This window comes from Gigantopelta aegis, chromosome 6, assembly GCF_016097555.1.
Source record: "Gigantopelta aegis isolate Gae_Host chromosome 6, Gae_host_genome, whole genome shotgun sequence".
Taxonomy (NCBI): domain Eukaryota; kingdom Metazoa; phylum Mollusca; class Gastropoda; order Neomphalida; family Peltospiridae; genus Gigantopelta; species Gigantopelta aegis.
Genome location: NC_054704.1, coordinates 3,627,632 through 3,641,697, shown reverse-complemented (window position 1 = coordinate 3,641,697; position 14,066 = coordinate 3,627,632). Strand labels below are relative to the sequence as shown.

The window sequence follows — 14,066 nt, the reverse complement described above, 5'->3', positions numbered from 1 at the left end:
ACCTTGATATGGGGGGTTGAACTTTTCGATTACGAATGCAACTTGATTACTGATGATAACTGGCCATATTTCCATGTGAATGTATCTCATGAATACCAGTCATTAATGTCATATTACATTATCCATCAATTCATTAATAGTTTGTCGTTATTTGCAATGAAAAGTTGTTTTTGGGTTTTCATTGTGTTTCAGTATATCATTACCATGCTAGTTATTTCTCTAGCACCTTGATGTCAGTTTTCCCTCAAGAATAAAATCTCTGGAAGATGCAATATATTATTAGTAAATATGTATAGGTCATTTCCACATTTTCATATTATTTTGATTTAAGTGTAAATTTAAGGACTATCAGAAATTTGAAATTATTTCATACCACTTTGAATATTTGTTTTTCCAGACATCATCTTAAAGGTAAAGCTCATGAGCCGACCGCCGACCAGGTGTACATTGATATGATTCTGTGTCGACATGCCAGGAAGTTACTCGCTTCAAACCGCATCAGAACTCTGGGATATTTCTCAGCAAATGTTGATGATTTTGGAACAGTTTCTTGGCTTCGAAGAGAGAGGTGAACTAACAGTTAACACATTATAGCAATAAAGTCTTATACAATCCATTAAATTTTCATTTTTCAAACACAACCAAATTAAAGTGTGATTTCATTTAAGTATTTTTATTTAATTTATTTCTTTGTTAAGGCGAGACATAGCCCAGTGGCAAAGCGTTCGCTTGATGTGAGGTCGGTCTTGGATCGATCCTCGTCAGTGGACCCATTGGGCTATTTTTCGTTCCAACCAGTGCACCACAACTGGTACACCAAAGGTCGTGGTATGTGCTATCCTGTCTATGGGATGGTGCATATAAAAGGTCCCTTGCTGCTAATCGAAAAGAGTATCAATGAAGTGGCGACAGCGGGTTTCCTCCCTCAATATCTGTGTGGTCCTTAACCATATGTCTGACGCCATATAACCGTAAATAAAATGTTGAGTGCATCATTAAATAAAACATTTCCTTCCTTTTTTTGATCTCTTTGTTATACGACTGTTTGATGGGGGTGGGATGGTATAGGTTGCAGTAACTGACTGTAAACACTAATTTGTAAGTTGTTGGCAGGTCTAGTATTTTCCATCATAAGTTTATCTTCATCATAAGGAGTTTATAGCAGCTGTCTCTGTATAAATTGTTTTAGACCTACTACAGAGTTGCTAGAAACATTACAAATTATTTCTAACAAGTACATGTTGTGTTTCTAAAGGGTGCGTGCTGCCAAGGTTGAAGACTTTGTGACGGCTTTACGAGATGTTCACCAGCAGTTCGAGTGGCCGATGCCGATATTGTCGTACACAGCTTACCACCAGCTCAGGAAAAACCTAGCCTGTAAGTTGTCTACTCGTATAGAGGGGAATGTAGTTAGTCCTTAGAAGAGCTTTATCAGTTGAAGATATGTTAACAATGTTTGATATCTGTTTGGCTTGTGTTCCAGACTCAAACATCAAATGATAGTGTGTTGAATATTAAGTTTTGTTTTCTGTGATGTCTGATTTTAACAGCTATATGGTTTGTGTTCCAGACTCGACCTCCAGCCTGGCCTCCTCGTCTTTGCTGGACGACGACGGTCAGAGTCCGGTCAGTAACGGAGACAAGTGTGAGGCGAGAAACCCGGACACTATCACCATCAACAACCTCGGCTCAATAAACTCAGCCCCATCCGAGTCTTCCCTCATACCATCGACTGCTGACGAAGTCTTCCTCAAACCTCAGGCACAAAAAGGTTGGGTCAAGTTTAGTTTCTTATCTGTGTGTATGTTGGTTTGGGTTGTTACATTAGAAGTGCAGACACCAAAGTTTTTGTTGTGTATTTGAAATGGCAAACTACAAGAAAGTATTTTGTATATTTCAAATGTTCATTATAGATTTCCTCCAATAGTATAAAATAAATAACAGAAAGATGTTTAAAGCTGCAGTTTCACTATAACATACTGTAAAAATATTAATAAATGCATGCTGCAAACAATCACACATTAATCAACTTGTGGAAAACACTGGAAAAGGTATCCTGGGTTGTGAGTGTTAAACTGTGTTGATGTTTCAGAAGACAGCAGTATCACTGTGTTGTGTTGATGTTGTGTTACCCCTGTGTTAAATTATATTGATATTGTGTTAAACTGTTGATGATGTGTTAATGTTGTATTAAATTGGGTTGATGTTGTATTAAACTGTGATGACGTATTAAACTGTGTTGATGTTGTATTAAACTGTGTTGATGTTGTATTAAACTGATGATGTTGTATTAAACTGTGTTGATGATGTGTTAATATGTGTTGATGTTGTATTAAACTGTTGATGTTGTATTAAACTGTGATGATGATGTATTAAACTGTGTTGATGATGTATTAAACTGTGTTGATGTTGTATTAAACTGTGTTGATGTTGTATTAAACTGTTGATGGTGTGTTAATGTGTTGATGTTGTATTAAACTGTTCATGATGTATTAAACTGTGTTGATGTTGTATTAACCTTTGTTGATGATGTGTTAATATGTGTTGATGTATTAAACTGTGTTGATGTTGTATTAAACTGATGACGTTGTATTAAACTGTGTTGATGTTCTATGTTTCAGAAGACAGCAGCGTCACCACACTGGAGGTGTCTGACAGCAGCTCACTGCTGGGTGAGTTCGAGGTGGTGAGCGACGCGATACTGTCGAACGATCTTCTTCCTCCCGACCTTGAACAGCTCACCCAGGAGGTGGCCAACAAGGGGCCGCAGCAGTCGGAGATAGAGCTCAGGTTCGTCTTTACATAGTTAACATCTTCACTGATTGGGGCCAACAAGGGGCCGCAGAAGTCGCAGATAGAGCTCAGGTTCGTCTTTACATAGTTAACATCTTCACTGATTGGGGCCAACAAGGGGCCGCAGCAAGCGCAGATAGAGCTCAGGTTCGTCTTTACATAGTTAACATCTTCACTGATTGGGGCCAACAAGGGACCGCAGCAGTCGCAGATGGAGCTTAGGTTCGTCTTTACATAGTTAACATCTTCACTGATTGGGGCCAACAAGGGGCCGCAGCAAGCGCAGATAGAGCTCAGGTTCGTCTTTACATAGTTAACATCTTCACTGATTGGGGCCAACAAGGGGCCGCAGCAAGCGCAGATAGAGCTCAGGTTCGTCTTTACATAGTTAACATCTTCACTGATTGGGGCCAACAAGGGGCCGCAGCAAGCGCAGATAGAGCTCAGGTTCGTCTTTACATAGTTAACATCTTCACTGATTGGGGCCAACAAGGGGCCGCAGATAGAGCTCAGGTTCGTCTTTACATAGTTAACATCTTCACTGATTGGGGCCAACAAGGGACTGCAGCAGTCGCAGATAGAGCTCAGGTTCGTCTTTACATAGTTAACATCTTCATTGATTGGGGCCAACAAGGGACCGCAGATGGAGCTTAGGTTCGTCTTTACATAGTTAACATCTTCACTGATTGGGGCCAGCAAGGGGCCGCAGCAGTCACAGATGGAGCTTAGGTTCGTCTTTACATAGTTAACATCTTCACTGATTGGGGCCAACAAGGGGCCGCAGCAGTCGCAGATAGAGCTCAGGTTCGTCTTTACATAGTTAACATCTTCACTGATTGGGGCCAGCAAGGGGCCGCAGCAGTCGCCAGCAAGGGGCCGCAGCAGTCGCAGATAGAGCTAAGGTTCATCTTTACATAGTTAACATCCAAAGACTCAAATGATCTATTGCAATCCATTTCTGTCTGTCATTCATCATGCATCATTCGTAAACGTTTCACATTTTCAACTACTACAAACATATTTGACCAATAGACTTCTTTCTCATTCCACTGCGCATGTGCCCGTTAGCCCGTTGCGGAGTTACTCGAGGACGCAAACCGCGAGATCTCGCCAAAATAGACCTATCTGCAAATTGGGGGGCAAAAGCAATGGGAGGCCACGACCATTGTTCAATTATTAATTGTTCCAATCGCATATGTCCGGGAAATTCGTTATCCTTCCAATGGATATCGGAAACGTTTGTGGGTAATCGTTTCACGTAGAAAACAATTTTAATGTTACTCTAAGTACGAGGGTTTGTTCAGCACATTTTGTAGGAGGGAAGCTAGTGAACGCATAAGGGACCAAAACCTTACCGGTTCTGTACAGGACGTATAGTATACTTAGATATGGTGGAAAACACATTAGCAGTAAAGAAAATAAATATATATTTTGTATATAAAGAAAATATATGTATATTTCGGATTATACTCAATAAAATATATAACGTGTGCGTGTGTAAATATATAAAAAATATATGTAGTCAGGACAGCTCTGTACAGAACGTTCCTATAGAGGGTGGTCTAGTATTCTCTACTTAGATATGGTAGTAAACAGTAAATAAAATAAAATAAATATATATTTTGTGTATACAGAAAATATATGTATATTTCGGACAATACTCAATAGAATATATATATATATATATGAACTTTTAATGTTATTATTACTCAGTATGTTTCAAATTTAATTATAAGTATTGTTTGTTATTACTTTTACGTTCATCTAGGTATAAACAAAAAAATCATCCACAAACTTATGTGAGAATGGCTTCGCTGATTCACACAGCTTACAGATGATTTATTTTGTTCATACCCTGATGAACGTAAAAGAAATAACAGACACTCCTTAAATAATAATAATAATGATATATAAATATATATAGAGTGATGACGGCTCTGTACAGGACGTTCCTACACAGGTCCGTCTAGTATTTTATATACTTAGATATGGCGGAAAACACATTAACAGTAAAGAAAATAAATATATTTTGTATAATACTCAATGCGTTCATGTTGACACTGTATAAAAACGTGTGTATGGGTAAACAGAACTAAACTTTGTGGGAAGCTTCCTTGGCATATGGTATTATTATTAAATTGTTCGCTTACATCTGTGTCTGTGTTTCAGATATCTACTGCAGATTTTCCTCGAGGCTGGCTGTCTTGAATGGGCTCTGATCGTGGCTATAGTACTGAGGGATTCGGTTGGGGTGATGCGGACTATTAACACCGCTAGTTTGACAGACACGCCTCTCGACATGGCCGGGCGGATGCGTGAGGGCTTGTCCTACCTAGAACTGTGGACAGACACCGAGTGGTAGGTTTCTCATCACTCGATGGATGCTGCTACATAGTGAAAACACGTTTGTTTGTTTAACTAGAGCACATTGATTAATTAGTCACAAGCTGTAAGATGTCACATTGTAATTGTTACTCATAGTCTGAAACTTGTTATATTTTACATTTAGTAGCAAGGCTTCTTTTATATACACCGTCCCACAGACAGGACAGGACATACCACAACTTTTAATATTCCATTCATGAGGCACTGCTTCATAGTTAACAAACACTACAAGAACATTATCAAAGAGAAACTGTTATGACTGTCAGTGTATACCTGTACACATCTCTGTTTAACATACACAAGAGTTTCTAATGTCCAGTGAACTGCATCTGACCACATATATAAAAGGATCGTATGCACCACCAGTCCTGTACAGACATCGATTTTACAACACAACACAAGCTAGACAAACCATTTATTTGGTGATTTTGTGGATTCAGTTTCCTCTGGAATATTACGTTTGAAAATGGGGAACAAATTAAATATTATACTTGTTATTATAATTTTATGAAACCTGTGATCTTCACATATATCAGACTTCCATTTCATTTGGCCATATACTGGGAAAGTTTGCTCAGTTCATAAAAATTATATCTAACAAAAATGAGTGTAGCATTCTCTACAGTAAAGTGTTAGGGGAAAAGATTTGTGACTAACTTGTATTATAACCTTCTAAGATAGACAGTTGCTAAAATCAGATTAACTTGAACTATATAGCAAGTTGGTTTTTTGACACATGCCTGATTAGTAGAAGTATTCATTTGAGTAAGTTTAATTGCTATGTCATTACTGTTCCTGCTGATTAGTATTTTTGTATTGTTCATTAATGAAAAGGAGTCAAAGTATTTAGCTTAATTTACAGAGTAAATATTTTTAAATCTACTAATTACATTTTGTGTTTGTCATTCCAGTATCGGCTACAAACCTTTCTTCACAAGTATAAAGACGCAGATCCTCGTGTTGGACAAGATTGTCGAGCAGACGAGTAGACCCTCTCTAGAGGTGGAGATAACTCCGACGGAACCCCTGTCTGTGGAGGAAGGAAACTCATCACCCGTCGCGCAGACGATGCGCACAGACACCGTGGAACTGGCCGTTGTGAAGGAGGATGATGCCCCCGAGGTGGAGCAGAAAGGCAGCGATTGTCTGATATCATGATGACGGAATGTTCGTTAGGTGTGTCAATGGAAGTGAAGGAATGCAATCATCGAGGTGTACAGTTAGTCAGGGTCGGTGGAAGGATAAGCATCACGGGATGTTACACGATTGTTCACAGATGGTGACACTGATGTCTTCTCGTCTACCACATTCCAGATGTTTTGTACATCTTTGTGTCCTCCATGCCAGACATTATCTGATACTGGCAGGACTTGTCTCTGTTGACAGAAATTCAGTCAGTCTTCACAGAACTTCAGTTGGTATTGGCAGAGCTTCAGTCAGACTGTACAACTCAACTCAGTAATGGTAATACTTGGTCTGTATTGGCAGAGCTTCCATCAGACTGTACAACTCAACTCAGTAATGGTAATACTTGGTCTGTATTGGCAGAGCTTCCGTCAGACTACAACTCAACTCAGTAATGGTAATACTTGGTCTGTATTGGCAGAGCTTCCGTCAGACTGTACAACTCAACTCAGTAATGGTAAAACTTGGTCTGTAATGGCAGAGCTTCCGTCAGACTGTACAACTCAACTCGGTAATGGTAAAACGTGGTCTGTATTGGCAGAACTTCCGTCAGACTGTACAACTCAACTCAGTAATGGTCAAACTTGGTCTGTATTGGCAAAACTTCAATCAGACTGTACAACTCAACTCAGTAATGGTAAAACGTGGTCTGTATTGGCAAAACTTCAATCAGACTACAACTACTCAGTAATGGTAAAACTTGGTCTGTATTGGCAGAACTTCAATCAGACTGTACAGCTCAGCTCAGTAATGGTAAAGCTTGGTCAGGACTAAAGTTAGTATTGGTAGAACGTTGGGAGTGATTTATGTTTTAAATCTAATCGGTCATTTCCCTGTGATAACAACAACTGTAGACTTGATTATTGAGATTCTATAACCAATCTTGTTGAAATTCATCCCTGGTTTATATTTATTAACTGTGTCTATGATTGAGAGTTAACAATCTGGTTGCTATCCAGCTTGGTGGTAAACATTACTAACTCTTGAGAGATGACATCCTGTGAACTTTGAAACCTCTCCTACCAGTACTTCATAACTAATTCTTACAGGTCGCAGTGTGGTATGTGCCATCCTGTATACTCTGGGTACACACGAAACCACAGGTGGCACTTTGTAGAACAAATAACAAATGTGGAGACAGGGATATTGTCATTTAGTGTTTTCGACTTCATTACTCTTAACATATATCAACTAATATAACACACTCATTTACTTCACATTGTGAATGACAGATGGTTAAACATGTGACATTAAGTAAACACTAGTTCACAGTGAACATTATATTAATAAGACATGGCAACATTGATTAATATTGCTTTCACATTGATATTTCTATGATGTTAACAGGTAGTCGAGGGCCAGGTTGGGGTGAGGCAGAGGTCTTCCTTATTACTTTACGCACCAGTGATCACCAATTGTTGGACTTGTATTAAAACATGGACGTCTGAGGCCTGCAATCTAGGCTACCAGTTGTCTAGTTCCAGTAGACTAGTCTGTCAGTTTTTATAGGATGTGAATCGCCATGATGTCTGTTGGTCTGATGTTCCTGAAGATCTATTTTCCCATTTTAAACGTTATGGTGTAGCGTAGAAGATCACTGCAGCATAGAACATCAGTGCAGAGGTTAGTCTGAGCCGCAGTGTTAAGAAGACCAGTGAAAGAAAAAACAGGTGGTTGTGCAGACCAGTGAAAGAACGAACAGGTGGTTGTGCATACCGGTGAAAGAACTAACAGGTGGTTGTGCGGACCAGTGAAAGAACTAACAGGTGGTTGTGCGGATTCTACAGCCGTGTCCTGGAGACTCGTTTGAGGATCTGTGTCAGGGTAAAGGAGTCAGTCAAGATACATGGATCCAAGATGTGTTTTCAGGACCGAGGTTTCCCAACCGAGATTGGTCGAGTTACTGGAGATATTCTAATGTAACTAAGGATTGTGTGAAAGCTCTTTGTTTATGTTGTTTGTACTACACAGACATCCTAAACTACTGGTGCATATCAAATGTATCTTACCATTTCATTGTTCTAGTCATCAGTGACTGGGCGATGGTGTCACAGACTGAGTGTGCCAAATTGTACAGTCCAAACTAGAACTATCTATATTGGGCTATGTTAAACACCATATACAGTCCGAACTAGAACTTTTATATATTGGGCTATTATAAACATCATATACAGTCCGAATTGGAAGTTATATCGGGCTATGATAAACATATAGTCCAAACTAAACTACTATATTGGGCTGTTATACCGGGCTGTGGTAAACACTGTATTCAATTAGAACTGTTATACCAGGCTGTAGTGATCATATACAGTCTGAACTATAACTGTTATACCGGGCTTTGGTAAACACTGTATTCAATTAGAACTGTTATACCAGGCTATAGTGATCATATACAGTCTGAACTATAACTGTTATACCGGGCTTTGGTAAACACTGTATTCAATTAGAACTGTTATACCAGGCAGTAGTGATCATATACAGTCTGAACTATAACTGTTATACCGGGCTTTGGTAAACACTATTCAATTAGAACTGTTATACCAGGCTGTAGTGATCATATACAGTCTGAACTAGAACTGTTATACCGGGCTTTGGTAAACACTGTATTCAATTAGAACTGTTATACCAGGCTGTAGTGATCATATACAGTCTGAACTATAACTATTATACCGGGCTTTGGTAAACGCCATACTGTGTGCCATATTTAGCCCAGTTTTGTTTTATGCAAATAAGGTCAGCAAGGGAACAAAACTGTTTGTATTACACTGTGTTGTGTGCTACGTGTGTGTGGTACTTGTTATTTGTTAATGTCTTGTACATCATCATTGAGAATCAAAGTCTGAACCAAATTGTTAACTACAATCAATTATTCTTACCTTTAATTACCGTTTGATTTTCTCCATGTTCTGTCAACATAAATTGTGAAATTTTTTTTACATTGACATGGATTCCACATATTAGACTGAAATGAGATCACCATATTTGAACAAAACACATGCAATTTTTCATAGTCTGCTGCCATTTTGCTTTTTTATGAAATACTCATCAAGAGAGTGGAAGCCTCCTAAGTATGTGAAGTAATTAATCTGACGTCACGATGATTGTGTTATACCAGAACGATGATTGTGTTATACCATAACGTTGATTGTGTTATATCATAACGATGATTGTGTTATACCATAATGATGATTGTGTTATACCATAACCCATGTCATCATGTTGTTAGATTACGTCGTATCAATCCACCCCTCTTGAAGGGTATTCCATAAACAAGCAAAATGGCAAAGTTTTGCCTTATGCGATCTTGATAAAGTTGATATCAGTGACATGGTTAGTCTAGTATGTGGAATTTGTGTCACTGTAATGTTTTTTTCAAGATTTCTGTCTGGACAAAATGTGGGGGAAATGTAACGGTAATTAAAGGTAGGAGAGTTAATTTATCGTAGTTTTTAACAATGTGGTTCGGACTTTAATTCTTCGTATCATCGAGCTCACCTCACATGTAACCATTGTACATAGTCATACTCATTTGATCATGTATAGTAAAACCTTACAGGATCAGTGGCAGTGTAAATAACAGCTCTGTTTTATTGTGTGTGCTAGTGGTACATTATGTCTTAAACATTCATTACAATGTATATTATCACTTTTCTCCGAAGATGTCATCTTTACATGTGTGGTAAATAACAGGTCATTTTACTGTGTGTGCTACATAATCTCTGAAATAGTCATATTTAGTTTATCACTTTTCTCTGAAAGCTACAATACCTTTACATACACTGGTGGCACCTAAATCTGCACACCTAAGCATTTGTGTTATATTTTAAAGTTAAAATCTTTCTTTAAAAATATTTGTTTCCAGTACAATGGAACAATAAACATGTTACTACTGAAAGTTAAAAATCAAATAGGTTTTTTTTAATAGAAGTCTGTGCAGCAAACATTAAAACAACCATTTCTGTCGCTACTGTTCACAGAAACAACAAACAGGTAATGGATCCGACCTTAATTAAGTTCTAGACGACAAATACTTTTTATGATAGTTTGCTTCAGGTTAATTTAGACTATGCAAATAAGATCAATATAAATGGACTTCCATGCTCCCTAGTTTGGACAACATGTTAATACTAGTCAAAGTATGCTTGGATGTTCATGTTAACAGATAAAATAAAACATTTAATTTATGGATTCATAAATTACAATAAGGTATCTATTAAAGCTTCTAGGTAAACTTGTTTAAGATGATATACAAGGTTGATCATTACAGCGGTGACAGACCCGTGTTAACAGGTGACAGAAAAACACATTGATCTAAGTTGGCAAAAGTATACTTTTAATGCATTAATTCAGAGGGTTTTTTTTCAATCAAATTGTTATCTATCAGTTTTATACATATATTCACAATCAAGATGTGTTGTTTTAACAATTGTTTTATGAATTAAATTGATGTTTGTTTGTAAACAAACGTACCCAAACACTTGTTTTAAGATGTAATGTAACATAATTAACATGCTCAGACTTTTGTGCCACGCAGACTAATGTGACAGAGTCTGATGTGACAGAGTCTAATGTGACAGAGACTAATGTGACAGAGTCTGATGTGACTAATGGTTCAAGTACATGTGTGTGTAATATTTTACCTCATTATAGACTATAGGGCACTCAAATTACAACTAAAGAATACTGGGAATTGTGCTTGTGGTAGTCATCATGAGTTGACATCTCAATGTGAAATTGGTCCAGGTTAAGAATACGGCAGTGTGTATATAGTAAGCAGTTTGTTGTTGGTGTTAATTGAACATTATAACCAGCATGCTGACCGAACGAACCTGTGAAATTCCGGGCCCATGGCCAGGACCCAGCAAGAAAGGTTGTTTAAAATATTTGCACTTTTTGCAACTTTGATCTAAAGACACTAAAATAGGATTAAATGTTTAACATCTCATCATCAAGCAATTGCCATGGCACAACAGTTTTTCTGCAAGAGCATATTTTTACTGGGTTTTTTATACATTTGCATTTGAGTCTTATTTTGACCCAACACGAACTTACTACAACATAATTAGAATGAGAGACGGGTATACAATATGTAGGTACAGGGAAGGCAAGGTAATTAGTGAATGCTATGACAAGCAACCTACTATAGCAGACTATATGTGCACCAGTTTTAATGACAAAATGCCAAATTTGGCTGTCAATTTGTAACGAAATACTCTCTATCTTTACACCTTACTGATCTTTTAGACTGGCGATGTTGCTGTTTTAACATTGCGCCACATGTCATGTTAGTGTATTATTTAGTGTGGATCTACATTCTAAACAGGCCTCGGGGTCAAATCGCTTTTAATGCTTGGATCAGACTACCAACTGCCAACACAAAGTTGGCCAACTTTCTGCTGTCGCGATTTCTACAACTGTCCATTTGCTAGTCTGAGCGCTCTTACTATTTGATTGTCGTCGTATAACACATTAGTTGTTAGTCTGAGCACACCCGTTTTGAGTCGGGAATTGTCGAGTTGGCCAACTTCGTCACAACAGTTGACAGTCTGAGATTAGCATCAAGTTCAACACGTTGGTGTGCTAGACTAGATTGCAGTTTTGTGATTTTAATTTATAGCTGAGTGGTAGTGAACATGAGATTACTGGCAGTTGCTTTAAGAACCTTCGTCTTTCACTAAGTGTAGGTTTGTGGTCACGTGTATTCTTTCCGATTACTACTCAACTTGTGATATATTCTTCATAATAAGTAATCCGTGTAGAGTTGGTGTTTAATTGTCCACAAGTCAACCTGCTGCATATGAACCTTCTCAGGATTTATCTCGTGTACAATCTCTTTGATTAAGTGTTGTATCTTTTTATAATTTCTTTTTTCACTCTTTATATTGTAAGTTGCGAATGAAGCTTGAAAAACAAACAAAAAATTAAACTGCACATTTCATAAATTTTTACCTAAATCTTGCAGTCTATTTTTTTCAATGTAAATAACAATTTTCTTCTTTTTAAAAAAAAGTAGAAATGGCTTAATGTATCTGTTATCTTATATGTAGCTTATGTTATAAAAACAAATATTTACCTACACCTTACACACTATACAAGCTAGGTTATGACCAATGGAAATTGCATATTATAGGCCTAGTAGTGTGGACAGACTTTCTAAATAGCCTAACAAAATATTATCTCAATACATGTATATATTTATTTATTGTCCTGAAAATTGCTTTCTTCAACCAGCAATTGATGGTTATCAATCAGAAAGAAAAACGTTTTTAACCAAGGTCATTGTTTCTATATTTGTAAAACTGTTTGGTGGCTAGCGTTAGGTCCAGTGTTCAAGGCAATTGACAAAGAATGTTCTCTTCTGTAGATCTACATGTAGAAACACCTGTTGGGCAGTACATCAACAAGGTTTTCTTTGCCTTGTTTTCATTTACAATCTCGTATTGGAGAAACACTTTGTAATCCATAATACAATGTCTTTAGAGATCCCTTTCTTTTGGTGGTAGGCAGCTGTTTTTTCCAGCTATGTTGTATCATTATTTCTCAACACATGTAGGTGGTGTTCTGTTTTGTAGATGCATTCCTGTTTAGGTTATGTTCCTCTATAAGATCTTCTTTCTAGATTTTGCCCCTTTTTGTAGAGATATTCTTTGAGAACTAGGTTGTGTCCATTTACAAATAGATGTTCTTTCTGAGCAGATTGTTAGCTGCTACAGAGTTTGTTGTTAGGATATCCTTCAGTCTAGGGGTCTGCAAAATGGGATTCACCAATACTAACCAGGATGGATGACAAAACTATACTGTCATCACATATTTTCTTTACACTGAAGTATAGCAAAAGTTAACATGAATTATATTATACCAATGCCGAGGTGTTAATTTAATATGATACTCTTTATGTACTGCCCTGTTAAGGCAAAAGACAATAAGTTAAAATTGAGTTCAACACTAGTTGATGTATGTGTGAACTGTGGTATTTTAGAATAAGCCTCAAAATAATTGAGCCAGATACTAGAGAAATGTTTTTATAAAAGACTAACTTTAAGAAAAAAAATCATTCAATTATTTAATAAAACTAGATGGATAAAAGTCACAAAGAATGATTTTCAGAGTATTTAATTCCCCACTAAATCTTAGTCTTTTTGCCTTTGCAGAGAGCAGCTTTTAGAGTCGTACTCTCATCATAAAAAAAATAATAAAAATAATTGAAAAGTTCTTGATTAAAAAAATAGATGAAAAAACAGTCTACTCTAAATGTATATTATATATCTTTTAAATAAATAAATAAGCATTTTCATTTTCTACGACAAGATTATAACTAATGACAAGTAACCATTTGTGATTTTATTCCTAACATGTTTTATTGGGTGTAGTATCAGTGATATCAAATAATTTTTATAGCTTGTTATTTTGTTGAGCATTTACACAAATGTTCCGATGTGCTTTTTAAACATTTTACTTGCTAAACAAAAATCCCTGTATTATGTGCAGGTCTATTTATTTTTGTATTTTAGCTAAACATTGTTGTGGAGATGAATGAGCATGTATAGTATTGAATTATATTATAGCAGTACAAACTGCGATGTGAAACACATTTTGCATGATGCCTTATGTAGTGTAGACCGCTATGTGAAAGCCATTGATACCTGTTAATAAATGTTGTCACCACATCACACCAAGTAACAGTTCTGTTGTTTTTGTATTCG

The 14,066-nt window shown here is 37.0% G+C and overlaps 1 protein-coding gene across 2 annotated transcripts in view; it reads left to right on the top strand.

Moving 5' to 3' along the window:
• The window catches only part of LOC121373882 (guanine nucleotide exchange factor subunit RIC1-like), a 68,938-nt gene extending 54,899 nt beyond the window's left edge, over positions 1–14,039 (top strand). For both annotated transcript variants that reach the window (XM_041500678.1, XM_041500676.1), the window contains 6 exons: positions 398–568; positions 1,256–1,377; positions 1,571–1,771; positions 2,622–2,790; positions 4,963–5,151; positions 6,090–14,039. In XM_041500678.1, coding sequence (XP_041356612.1) covers positions 398–568; positions 1,256–1,377; positions 1,571–1,771; positions 2,622–2,790; positions 4,963–5,151; positions 6,090–6,336 — 1,099 coding nt within the window. In that variant the 3' untranslated portion in view covers positions 6,337–14,039. The remainder of the gene's footprint in view (positions 1–397; positions 569–1,255; positions 1,378–1,570; positions 1,772–2,621; positions 2,791–4,962; positions 5,152–6,089) is intronic.
• Positions 14,040–14,066: the final 27 nt, after the last annotated feature.